General features: G+C 36.9%; 1 protein-coding gene across 2 annotated transcripts; it reads right to left on the bottom strand.

Annotated features, from left to right (window-relative positions):
• Window positions 1–386: 386 nt before the first annotated feature.
• Window positions 387–13,386, bottom strand: LOC146169624 (uncharacterized). Of its 2 annotated transcripts, none has more exons than XM_083388786.1 (11): window positions 13,011–13,386; window positions 11,936–12,133; window positions 11,574–11,714; window positions 11,151–11,291; window positions 10,656–10,860; window positions 9,303–9,447; window positions 8,444–8,591; window positions 6,637–6,792; window positions 5,258–5,441; window positions 3,923–4,088; window positions 387–3,487 (listed from the first exon to the last, which is right to left on the bottom strand). In XM_083388786.1, the coding sequence occupies exons 1-11, from the start codon at window positions 13,071–13,073 to the stop codon at window positions 3,337–3,339; spliced, it is 1,698 nt and encodes a 565-aa protein (XP_083244912.1). In that variant the 5' UTR covers window positions 13,074–13,386; the 3' UTR covers window positions 387–3,336. The 2 variants fall into 2 exon arrangements, with proteins under 2 accessions (XP_083244912.1, XP_083244913.1); XM_083388787.1 differs by lacking the exon at window positions 13,011–13,386 and adding an exon at window positions 12,401–12,467.
• Window positions 13,387–14,081: the final 695 nt, after the last annotated feature.

Raw genomic sequence — 14,081 nt, 5'->3', positions numbered from 1 at the left:
CGCGAACTTTTTTTATACGTTTTACTTAAATCTATTAAGCCCATACGCGCCAAGCATTCTGTGTTACCTTGCGTCGTGTGACTCACAAACTATACATTCCAATATCGGTTTGGTTATGCTATAAATGTCGTTATTTCGAGAAACATTCGAATATATTGAAGCGTGGAGGGGTTGTTGGGAGCTATAGGAAGGCTGCTGACCCTATAGACGAGGGCCGACGGCTGACTAAGTCTCTTACAAGTTCTTAATCCGACTCCAAAGAAGCAGGCCGCTAGAATACCTGTCCTTAACTTCTTGTACTCTAAGCAAAGACAATCCACTCAGTAGATAGTTGCTCTTAGAGTATATTCACAAATCTCAGAAATACAGCGATAAACAGAGCGGTGATTCAAGCCGCTAATCAGTAAGACGTATAAAGTAGAATGAATTGTCAAATGCGGAAAAGCAATTCGCTAGGCGCGGCGGTCACACGTCAGTGGACAATGGTCACGTGTATAGTGACGTAAAAGTAGGCTAAATGCTACAGAATCCCCCTTCCAATGAACAAGTCAGACGTAGGAAGGGTTGTTCATTAAAGAAAAAAAGAGATCTGAAAGATTGATATTAGGATTTGGTTTGGGTGCATGTCCGAAAGTTGTGGGACATGAAGAGAAATAGCATGCAAAAATGGCGAGCGAAAAACAAGCGTGGCGTTATAAGAAAACAATATATTTACAACTCAAGAGAGCAACGTTTTATGGGTGTTTTTATAATTTTTTTGGGGGGCGATTTTGTAAAAGATTTTTCTCCGTGATATATATGGGCACAAACGATTGAAAATGCAATACAGGAAGCAATAAATGTTTGGCCGGGCTCTTTTAAGCTGCGGCAACTTGAATGAACAGCTGAAGGCTGTCTGTTTTATAAACAAAGTTTGAACGATTATTTTTCTTGGTCGCTCGGACCCTTTGTGACACAACTAAATTTCAGGCGTACATTGATGAAATGCGATATATCGAATAATAGATACATTGCGATTTATTTCATGCACAATTCGGTAAGCTTAGAGACGTGGCATCACGTATTCCTGTGCTGTAAAGTTCAACAAAGTGTTTGATGAAGTGCGTTCAGAGTTGTCCTTAAGACTGAGATCACATTCGATCCCAATGAGCGGTCGGAAAGCTGTTTTCGTGACGAGCTGGTTCCGATGCGTAGTTGAGCTGTGAGGACGCCTGGAATCTTTTGAAGTTGAGGAGCATGTTGATGTAATGAAACCTTCGATATTGCAGAAGGACCTCCATACGTCTTGCCACCAAACAGCATGTTTGTATGGCAATGGTAGATGTGGGTTCACAAAGGGTAGGGTGAAAAGGTGAAGGGTAACGTTTGTACGGGGCGGCCGAGATTCGAACTCGGTTCGCGAACAATAAGTAAACTGTATAATTACAGCTCCAATATGGTCCCGGTCCAACAGCGCACAATGTTACAAAAGCGTGAGAACAGGAAATGGCTTAATGGCGCTGCGGACGACGTTTAAAAATGCACTGTGTGAAACAACGCAAAATCGGGACACGATATAAAAACTTTTTACAACACAGTTTATGTGCTTCGTAGCATTTTACACATAATTTATTAAATATTACATAATAAGAGCACAAAATTGTCCCATACTGGTATCAGAAAAGTATATACCGATATGTTGCATTGCTTTATAGCATTTGCCGTGAAATTTACACGGTTTAAACATTGTCTTTATAGCGTCAAACGACTTAAATGTCTTACTGGGGTGTTGGGTTGTAGTGAAGAAATCCTAGTCGGTTCGTTGCAAACGAAGTTAACTTGCGCTTTATTCCATGTAAGCGTTCGCTGCTGGGTCCCTCGTCGAGACCTCTGGAATGCGAGGACATCTTTGGTGCGAAATAATCCATCCAAATAATTTGAGTGCGTCGAACACTTTTGAGGTGCGAGATTGCTGAGGAACGCTGAAGGGGGCTGAGCATCTTCGGGGCTGTGCTAGCAAGATATTCAATCCTGTGGCTAATAGGAGAGCTATCTGTCGTCTTCGGAGAGAAACGATTGGCAGTCGATTCTCTAGTTTATAGTGGGGCAACTTGCCAATGGAACTTTCTTCTGTCATCCTAGAGATTGTTACATCGCAAATCTCACTACACACGCGATATAACGCGGAGCGGTGATTCAAGCCGCTAATCAGCAAGACGTATAAAGTAGAATGAATTGTCAAATGCGGAAAAGCAATTCGCTAGGCGCGGCGGTCACACGTCAGTGGACAATGGTCACGTGTATAGTGACGTAAAAGTAGGCTAAATGCTACAATATTTTTATGCATCAAATGTAAGCTAACGCTACACCAGATTAACCTTGTCTAAATAAAACTAACTACTTTTTAGCAAATGCTAATTCTTTGTTAGTTTGGCATATTTACGTTAATTTATTTCACATCTTTCTCCTTTAAATTGGCACGGCAATCCAATCATATATTGCACAAATAAAAAACAGTGAAAAAACTCTCGACAAGCTGGGTCGTAGTTAATATTGAAGACTGTTCGAAAAGAATAAACAATATAATTGAATATCGACAAAAATTGTAAAAAAGTTTTTTTTTAGGAATTGGCAAGATTATGACAACGTTGGAAAACTATTTAAAAAAAATGTTTTGCAAAATAGATTGGCGAGATAAGGTTATTTGCATTATAAATGAGGCCACCTGGATGATCACAATTAAGCATTATAGAAACCGCAAAACGGTTGGTGAGTCAGAAAAAGGGCAGTGTAATCTCATCGGCAGTAGAAACAGTATAATCTCGTATAGGCAGTAAAAACACTACAAAACTCTGCAAAATATTATCCGGTGGGACAAAAGCAAGCATAAATTGCAAAAAGGCTGCAATGAAAGCAAAAATCTGTACACTAGAGGGAGGAATGTTCGACTCTTAATACTTTATTCCGGTGCCAAATATTTTGGACAAATAGTATCGCTATATAAAACCGAATTTACGTCTTTACCATTTTCAAACAAGCAAAATAGATTAAAAAGTGTTTTTGCCAAGTTTTTAGGCCAATTTTTTAACGTTTGAGGCGTTTGATAACCTCAAGTTGTTAATCAGAATCAACGCGTTAGATTGCTTGGCATCAGATATTATTAGACATTTCTACCTGTGATCATAACAATTCATAATAAATGCAAGATACGGAACTATGAAAAATACTAACTGTTATCACAAATATAATGATCCAAAGTGAAGTTAGTTTTGTTCGTTTGCGAATTGCTACCCTAAAAAAACAGACGGTGCACAAAAGGTGACGCACTTTATCCATAAGGAGTCGCTTCTTTGGCCATTAAATACTGTACGCCTCTTGCAGCGCCTCCGTGTAGGAATCGCTCTTCGACTTGAGCGCCATCTTCTTGACTTTCACGAGAAGTTTTTGTAATATATCGTCACTGAGCGACGATTCGTTTGGGTCGTCATGTCGCCCCATTTGCAGCTGCCTGCAATTAAACGTGTACCTTGTTGGTCGGGCACTTTATCGTCGCGATAAGGGCGAGTTTATAAAAAAAACATCACAAAAAAATGGTAAATGCTTTTATATGAATCGTACGAGTAAAGGGATTCGATTAGAATTTTTATCCTTTGCTTCGCATGGACCAAACACTGGTCTCAAAAAGAGCGTAATTTACCAATATAGATTACAGAACTCGGCTACATCTTAAAACAGCTTTTACACTTTTAATTTTTCCACTAAGAATGGTCGCATATTTTAGAAGAAACATCCATTGTTTTTTTCCCTCGTTGTAAAAAACGCCATTTCTTTGGTTGAGAATGTGCACCCCTCCAAAAAACTATTTTTACTCTTATCGTTGCACTATACCTACATACCAATACCTATTTTATCAAAAAACAGAGGGAAGGTTTTTTAAACTTACCAGTTTACTCTGTTCAATACAGGCGTGACGTCGGACACCGCTTCCATGCTTTCGTAGATCCGCTTTATGTCAGAAAGACGCTTGGTGCGGCTGACTTTGACGGCGAACGTGTAGCGCCCGCCAAGGAACAGAGTGGAGGGTGTGTGCGCCGCGTGCTCGATGTTGTCTACAAGAAATAAAGCGAAAATTTGAAATATTCGATAAAACTTTTGACATATTCGATATGCTTTTTCTTTTTTCGTTTAACCCAGTGATTCGTTTGCCGCGAGAGTTTTTGTAGTTTTGGAAAAAAAAGTTATTTGTATTACCAATAGGCATACACGCAAGCATTTTAGCCTTAAATACGTACTATTCATAAAAAAATTAATAATTTTAAGACATTTACATATAGTCGTGTGTTAAGGGTGATTGTAAAACTACTCTATTGTTGTTCTGTCAACAGTGTGCATCGAAATAGTTACGATTTTTTAGTACGCTGCAAGCTAAAAAGTGTGGGAACCACTGGTTTAAACCGACACGACTCTGAAGGAGTTGCTGTGTTTTATTTGCAAATATTTGGTCGGGGATTTGCCACTCTTTAGTCGTTTGATATTCGGGCGAAAATTTTAGGTCAACCAATAAAAACACTTAAGCGCTTGCCTAGTTCAAGGGTTTAAACTTGCCCTGATTTAACCAAGATGAATGAGAGTGAATTTAAAAAACAAATCGTTCAATACGCTTATCAAACAGCAAATTATGTCGGTTAAAAAATGTGCATATGTGCATAGTCGGAAACTTTTGGCAAATTTCGAGTTCGGATTAAACTAAAGCTATCGTGTTACTTTTTACAAATCAAATTGGAGAGTTCATTGGCGTTATCACATAAATAAACGTGACGTTTGCATAACAAAAACCTTTGCTAAGCCTAAAAAGTTAGGTTAAAAGTAACATATGGTTTATTACAAGTTGTATTAAATTATACACCCTTAAGGAGTATTCGACGAGTAAAAAAACACATTTGCTAATTTTTTTATAGTCCAGAAATAAGCACATTAATTAATGTTAAAGATAACTAAATGATGTAATATAACCTTAAGGAGTATTAGAAGGGTAATACTAATAGTGCTGCATACTTAATGTCAAAAATAGTCGAAATAGTATATGTGCAGCGTTTCTTTGAGATAAGTCGGTAAAGCGCCCAGGGTTAAAAACAGAGTTCAAACCTCGTAAAGTTGTAATTCTTTTGTGGTAAAATACGTCCTCAAATGCGACTCAGTCTTAATCATGACTTTTCATCGCAGCATAACGAATGGGGCAACGACAGAGATAAAAACGGAGACGCTGTTTGTTACTTACTTCTGAAGATTGCCAGGCGCCCGAATTTCGGGGCAATGGCGCAAATGGTCGAGTAGACATCCCCGCCAGGGCCTAAGAACTCGTGAATGCCGTCGCCGGCAAAGTTTTTCTTCACAAAAACGGTTTCGCCGTAGTCGTTTGCCGTCAGTGCCTCGCTCAAGTATAGCAGAAGGGTGAATTCATGCTGGGAACAAGTACAGTCGCGATAAAGAAATGAGCTCTTAAAGCGCAAAACAGTGATGTTCTGGGATATATTTTGATCTGACACCCTGTAAGCCAGTGGTTGTTAAACTTTTTGAGACATGCACCCATTTTACAATTTTAACAAAACTCGCGCCCCACCTTGTTTCAACATACAAAAACATAAAGCAGAACTGCAATTTATTTCCAGGTCAGTTGCATTAATGCGAAGGATGTAACTGTTTTTTGGAGACCAAATGCTTAATTCGGGAGTTAGTAGCAGGGAAATATCACTTTGCCTTGTTGTTATTGTTTAGTCATAATCCAGGAGTCAATTTCACGCCCCCCTTGTGAACCTCTCACGCCCCCCTTGTGAACCTCACACGCCCCCTAGTTTAAGAACCACTGCTGTAAGCAATCTTTCCGGGAACAAATTACAGAAGTCCTATCGAATTTGGTTCTTTACATAAATAACTAAATGGTAATACGAATATAGAGCAATTTAGGTCACGTAAATGCGATTCAAACAATTTTAGTCGTTGTAAATCGTTGGAGGTAATAGATTAATTTACCTTAAGTTGCGAGGAGTAAATAACGGTGCGCTAGAGGTTCTAATATAAAACAAAATATATCAGCCTACTAGTGTTAGAAGAGTATCAATATTACGACAAATTCTTATTAGTTATAGGTATGACTGATATCGAATTAGGTTCGAAACCCGATTAATTGTTAATTGTGGCGAACATACCAATGTAATAAAAGTCGGTCGTTGTTGGCCTTAAAACGTTATTGTTAATCTATCATAAATACTAGAAAACTAGGGTTTGCGAAAGGTAAAAAATGAATGGTGCAGATATGATTGAAATCTGCTTAACTTGGACCGGTATAAGTGTATCATAGAATTTGTTTTCTATTTTTTTTATCATTTCACCCTAATATAGACTGAATTATTTTATCATAAGCAGTTTAGACCGTATTTAAATCAAGTTTGTTCATGTAATTGTTGAAACTACAAAATTTAGTAAACAAGTCATCCGAATAAACCGCAATTAAACCATTTTAATCTGTTTGCTAACAATCGACTATTTCACTAAAAACTATTATATTTCATAGTTTGTACATAAAACTCAAATTTGGGTCACGGTTTAGAAAGTTTGGGAACCACTGCTGTGATCAGCCGCAGCTCACCACGCCCATACCTGATGGGGCTCGGAGTCGGGGTGGATCCTGGTGTGGTCCCCAGCCCTGATGTAGTTGAGAGCGATGTCGTAGGGATACCACTCGGTCTCGTTGGATACGTACTCGAGCAGGGCTTGAAAGCGAGGCCACATAATTGAATTGGCGAAGTCTTCCACCTGCGCAAAACGCACACGACTGTCAAAACATCCAGGGCAACGACTTTTGTACGGGTTCTTAAACTGGTCTCCATAGACCCTTTTGGGGTACGAAAACTAGTTTTAAGGGGTCCACGAAGGTCTGATTGAAATTTTAGTGTATCTATGGAAAGTAATTAATTTTTCAAAGAAAAAAGTTAAATTAAAAAAAACGTTTCTGCACTTGAAGTGTTTAGACTCCATTTCTCTTTCACATTTTTTAAACCGGAAACTGAAATTATTTTTCTATTTGGCATTGTGACGTCAATTTTAACGTCATCGGTCAAAATATCTTGCCTAATCTAGTCCATGCAAAGCAAAAAAAGTTAGGGGTCCGCGGTAAAATAAAAATTAAGAAACCCTAGTATATAAGGATACCTTCACATAGCAGCAAAACCTGTAAGCCATAAACCCTTTGAAATACGCTCCAAATGGCGTAAACAGTATATAAACCGTGCCGATAGAGTTATGGGACGAATGGCCGTTTGGGCACCGACTGTCGGACATTGCCGGTTAAAATCGCTGTTTAGGAACAGGATTGTTTGGTTAGGGTACTGGGTGATGTTCGAAGTTGGGCTAGGAATAGAGTTATTGGTGCAGTTATAGTGATAAAGCTAAGGGAGGGGTTTTAGCTAAGTATGAGATTGTTTAAAACTCATACTTGTGTTCTAGGTCAGGGTTGTCCAAGGTTGACAGCATCGAGGGCCACAATATTTGTTGCATATTCTTGGCGGGCCACATAAAGCAGGCTACATTTTCGTTTGGTCGGGATATGAAAAGATTACCGATGATGCCGCAAAGCATCGTCAAAAAGTAAAGTCGAAGGACATATAAGGTCCACAAACTTGCTACTATCGTTGAACTTGTGCGCAAATGGAATCGAGTGACAATGAGACTGGCAAAAAGATGCGCGCGAAGCGCTAAAAAAATTGCGTATTTAACAAAATTTCAATATAGAAGAAGCTTACTGCATTTATAAGCATAGAAATTTTTTAACTAGATTAATTTGGCTAACATTGCATCACGGAGAGCGTCAGCCTTTAGTCATAGTGAAAACCTGTAAAACAGTGTTTCGCAACCTTTTTTGGCTTATGGCACACTACGGAAATATTAAATAGTGCGCGACACCCTTGCTCGTATTTTTGCTGAGTGGTCAATTGTAACGTTACAATAAACGAGATTGTAACAGCACCTTTGCAACAAGGTTGACAAAACCCATTTTAGGAATTTTTATCGTACACAAAAAATTGTTTTAAGTAGCTTACTAATAGAGCCAAAATTCAAATCCTAAAGAATTTGAAATATCTTTTGGCACCCTTGAGCGTCAAAAATGGCACCCTATAGAGTGCCAGGGCACCCCGGTTGAGAACCACTGCTGTAAAACAATACTTTCGAGAAGCGTGGCATGTTTTATCGTTCATTTACTTTGAAGGGGCAGAAATAGTATTTTATATTGGGCTGTATTTTTTCGAACAAAAAAAATTAGTAAAAATATTAAAACCATTTTTTTTATATTATAGTACAAAACTGCAAGAGAATTTAATGATTAAAAATTTAACGATTACTTTAGGGAAGAAAGCGCACTGATGTTATTTCTTTTTACGCAAACCTATAAAAGCACGAGGGTACGTACCCCATACGATGACATACACTGAACGTTGTCATGATCCTGAAGTGGTGCAGGGTCAAATGAGGTGATGTGAGGCTTGGAACGAAGTAAGAGCTCACGCCAAGCCCGAAGTTCCTCAGTAGTAAACAAGTCGTCAAACACGTGGATGGGCCTTTGTGGAAGGGTGCGTGAAATAAGTTTCAACAAGGACGTGTTCATTTTGCCCAAAAATTCATAAGAGTAATCCCACTTTCATAATCTTAAGTAGAGAAAGAGTGACCGAAATAAATTATAAAAGATTCATTCTTTTATTTGGGCCATTCTTTTGCTACTGAAGATTATGAACACATCCGTGTTTAGTGTTCCCCTTTTATACACTTGATACATTGGACAATGTACTAGACCAGGGTTTCTTAAACTGGGGGTACGTGAATTGGTGTAAGGGGGTCCTTGCTTTGTCACCTTCTCCTTGAAAATATTTAGACTTTATTTCAGTTTCATATTTGTTTAAGTGATAACAGCATGTTTTTAGGACTTCTTGTTTTAGGGCGTTATCTCTAAAAAAATGAATGCAACCTGGTTAAAATTAATGTAAGAACCCCTGTGTGGGTTGGCACCAATCAACACTAGCCTGGAGCAATTTGCACTCACATTGGTGAGCAGAAGTGCAAAAATTCGATCCTGTAAATACCCAAATTACATTGGGGAAAGTTAGGCTATTTCATCCAGTATTAAAGTTGTGAATTACACACCTTTTCCATTCACGAAACTCTGATTGCTTTTAAATTAAAGGTTCCGATATATAAAGAATGGCTTCAATTAGTAAAATAAAAAAAAAGTAACAAAAAAAACGGTGAATAAACAAAAAGAAGGAATTGTTTACCTGTTTTTTGTCTCATCATAAAACGTCCTTGTTAGATATTTGTCAAAATTAATCTCTTGAACGTTTTGGGGGTTTGGTAAGTTGAATTGAGCCAACAGTGATTCCATTGCTTTTGACGGAGCTTCATGTTTGTTGACTGTAATGGCTGCAAAATATTAATTAATTAATTAACCTGGGCAAGTGGTTCTCAACAGAGTTCCTAATTCGGATTTTATTGGCCAAAAAAAATCCAACTAGAAGTGTTAGTCATTTTTTTTTAATTTATATAAATTTGAGATTAAGTTGGCCTTATTGTTTATCCAATTTAATCAGTGTGGCAAATTTATTTCTGTTTCTGCTCTTTTAGCTATCAATTTTAAGGCTAACTTAATAAACATTAAAGCAAGATTGTTTAAAAACCAAAAATGAACACTGGAAATGACGTATTTTTCAGAGAGTTACACTAAAATAAATAAAATAAAAGCGACAATGACTAACTAATAAATTCCTATTAACATATATTAAAATTTACTGAATAGTTTATATAAAATTTGATATTTAGGAAAATAACTTTCTGAAAAGCCTATTTATGAAAACTCTTGAGTTAAAAAAATGTAACCAACCAATAAGATCTAGCAAAGTTCAATAAATTGCTTTGACATAGAAATAAGACGAACAGTAGAAAGAGAGTGGCCCAAATAATAGATAAAAGATTCATTCTTTTAATAGCAAACTTATTTGGGCCACTCTCTTTCTACTGAAGATAATCAACAGATCCGTGTTTAGTGTTCCTAAGACGAACAGATTGAAAAAAAGAATATGGCGTCTAAGCTTCCTGTCAGGCCAACAAACAGGAAAGTCTGTTGTAGAGCAGCACCATATGGTTGGAGTTATATCACGTAGACAGTTAAAATTGAATTCTTTAACAAGAATTTACTTTTAAGCATGGCGCAAGATGGGTTGGTTCAATTGGTACAAAATTACAGTGCATGCCTTTAACACATTGTTTCTTAATCAGGTGAATGGTTCACCCCAGGGTGAATGAAATTTCCGCAAGGGTGAACCAACCAAAAGGGGTGAATAAGGATGAACCGTCAGAAATGGATGATAGCTTGCGAAACAAATTAAGTCATTTTGTGCTGTTTACGAGATGGTTTTATCATATCATGAGAAGGGTGAATGAAATCTGGAGATAGATGCTAGGGATGAACAAAACTAAAACTGCTTTAACAGTTATTGCAATAAAAACACATCTTTTGTATTAATTAGCTACAAATATAAAAGCACATTTACCTGCATGCCTTTAACAGTTATTGCAATGTCAACACATCTTCTGTAATAATTAATTAGCTACAAATAAAAAAGCACATGTACCTTCGGCTGGCTTGTCACTAGCTGTAACATACAAGTTTGCGTATGTAAGATGCTGATAGTAGTTAACACACGGCGCTCTTAGCATGTGCACATGACAGGACGGCCACAAAACAGCCCGGTTTTCATGAGGGTGGACAGTTTCTGTGATTTCAAGGCGAAGTTCACTTGTTACATTTGGGTTTCGCATCATGCTGTAGAATGACATCTGCAAAAAAATGCAACTGATCAAGAATTAAACAAAAGAGGTATATATCAGAATTGATACATATAACAAAATGTTATAAGTTGTGAAAAATACAACAGGATACGCCTTAATAGAAAACTGAACATGTTACTAAAACTACCATAATTAAATATAAGCAACAAGCCATTTACATTTTGTTTAAAACACTAACATCAAAGAAAATCCCTTGCTGATAATGGTAGAGTTAGTCTAATTTAAGATGAAAATAAAATTGAAAATGTTTTTGGGAAAAGTTTCATTCTAAAAGAAACCTGTGCATAATTGTTTAGTCTCCACAGATCGTTGAAGAAAACAGTTAGGATGTAACGGTTAGGATGGCAGAAGCGATTGACGTTAGGAACAATAGCATCTAAAGCTCGAACATAATTTAACTCTCCATGTTGCAATTCAATCTAAAACACAAATAGGATTTTACTTGTACTATGTAGGTTAAGCCAAACAGAAAAAGGAAAAACTTAATGGAAAAGGTAGACTATTATAATAGCAGCAACAATATTTTTTTAACAAAAATAAATATACACAATAAAACAGATATATTTGGTACAACATATATAACATGAAATACACGAGTGACAAAACCAATTCTTTATGTTATTTGGTTAATAAGAACGAAACTGAACAAATCTGCGAAAGTCTATCTTTTCAAATCAATAAAAGTGAAAACTCATATATACCTTTTTTCCAAGTGAATTTTCAACCATTGGTTGTAAATCTTTCCAAAATGATGCAACCTTGGTTTGAGACATATTGAGACTTTTGCTCCATGGAGCTGCTCCCAAGTTCCATTCTACATTTGGGTCAGCTTTTGTATAATTCTGCAAGACATTCCATGCACATTTATTTCCATAACTAATTAGGGAAATTATGAAGTGTTTTGTTGATTAACGAAACAATGTTTTATATCTGTTTGTCTATTAAAAAATGGTTAGTTGGTTTATACGACCAATTGTCTATAATTTTAAAAATATAATTTTTAATAGAAATGAAAATATTCTAAAATAATAATTGCAGTAGGCATTGTTACAATTTTTCTTACCTCATGCATAAAAGTAAACTCAAGTGGGTTTCCTGGATTTGTATGGACATTTACAAATGAATATCTTTGTTGGATGGTAATAGCATCATCAATAACCCAAGCTTTATCGTCATCCCCAATATCAATTACCCTACTGACTCTAGGTAGACCAAGTTCAATGTCTTGATATTGATTTATTTTATCTTCATTTTCTTGATCCTAAAAAGACAGGCATATGTGAAATATGAACGGCAAATCGCAGTTGGGAGGTCTTTTTAAAACACTTCTTGGATGAAATTATATTTTTAAATACTGTGTAGTTTTCTTCTTGGTTCAGTTTTTTTAGAAAGACTGGAAAAACAAAGAATCCATTTTAAATTTGTGAAAAATGAACATTTTGTGTTTCTGCCGGGAAGATAGTTATATTAACTGAACATGAATTATATTATTGTCAATTACAGATGGTTAGCTCTATCTTGTCAGCACCTAGTAGTGTCCCAGGTTGGAAAGTAAGGCCTCGCAGGGTTTAGTTTTGCAAATAACATTATTACAGCCGTGCAAATTAGGGCGAAGAGTTATTACAGTTGAAGCGTTGTAGGGAGCTATAGGAAGGCTGCTGACCCTATAGACGAGGGCCGACGGCTGCCTAAGTCTCTTGCAAGTTCTTAATCCGACTCCAAAGGAGCAGGCCGCTAGAATACCTGTCCTTAACTTCTTGTACTCTAAGCAAAGACAATCCACTCAGTAGATAGTTGCTCTTAGAGTATATTCACAAATCTCAGAAATACAGCGATAAACAGAGCGGTGATTCAAGCCGCTAATCAGTAAGACGTATAAAGTAGAATGAATTGTCAAATGCGGAAAAGCAATTCGCTAGGTGCGGCGGTCACACGTCAGTGGACAATGGTCACGTGAATAGTGACGTAAAAGTAGGCTAAATGCTACACAGTCGCGCAATTTCAAGCTGCAAAATCGTTTTTAGCATGACAAATCACTGTTTACTATCGACAACAATCTTTATACCAGTATATATATTTTTAACAACAAATTAATTTATATTTTGACTTATTATATAACATGACCTAGTGGTACTTACCTTACAGTTTGAACAAGTTACATATGTGGCAAGAATAAGAATCCAAACTATTTTTTTAGTCATTATTTTATAAATAAATAAATATTAAACTCAATAAACTTATCCAGCCTAAAGAAAAAATACTTGTGTTAAAACTGAAGAACAAACACGCCCAACACTATTTTTGTACTTTTTTCGGTTATTTAACAAATAAATCAACCAACCTGAGCTGCTTCATTTAACATTCAACCATTTACTATTGCCTAATGTGACAATAGATATCGTTTCTAAGATGTAAACACTATAGCGATCTATTCTCGGCAACGGTCTGTCCAGCGTGCTTGCTATGCTAAATGACGAAGTGTTAAATCCTTTTTTTTCTAAGGCGGTCTGGCTTTTGTGGTCGGAAACGTGACAAGCCTATTCCAACAGTGGCCGTTGCTAGCACATTATTCTTTGATCGCAATACTAAAGCAGCATGCTTGTGTTGCGCGGTAGTAAATCCATATTCCTTAGAATTGTAGTACGGTGGTCAACAGTGTAGTATACCCCCTTGCATTTCCTATCATATTACATGCAAAATATATAGCCTAACATAACACTAACGAACACAAAAGTGCCTACGTGACAAGCCAAAACTTGTAATGCGAAGGAAGCAAAAACTAAAACTTTCTTAAAATACGTACTAAATAAAGTTTTCTCTAGTCGTTTTTATGCGGTTTTGCGCGAACGCACACCACGCCAACAGAAATTGTACGGCCAACCAGTCAAGCCGAAGTGCAATGGCTGCCTCCCTTGGGCCCCACGGCCAACGCCTCCGTGATCACTGTGAAAGACCTCTCAAGCTAAGTGTTAATTTTCTCGGAACCCACAAACGTAAAGTAAAATAGATAATGAATGGAATGCATTCTTCCAAGGCTTATATCATTGTATAGGTATTGGTTCTACTAAAATTTCCCGGAAAAAATAATACCGGTTATAGAAAATAAATCCTAACTGATAACGGTCCATGTACTTCGATGGTGAGAAGAATGCTGATTTTTATTGCCTTTAGGCATAGCAATTACCAAAGACACTTATGATTAGATCAGT

This window comes from Ascidiella aspersa, chromosome 1 (genome assembly GCF_963924565.1).
Source record: "Ascidiella aspersa chromosome 1, kaAscAspe10.2, whole genome shotgun sequence".
Taxonomy (NCBI): domain Eukaryota; kingdom Metazoa; phylum Chordata; class Ascidiacea; order Phlebobranchia; family Ascidiidae; genus Ascidiella; species Ascidiella aspersa.
Note: the sequence above shows the minus strand (reverse complement) of the source record. Positions and strands in the feature narration are given on the sequence as shown.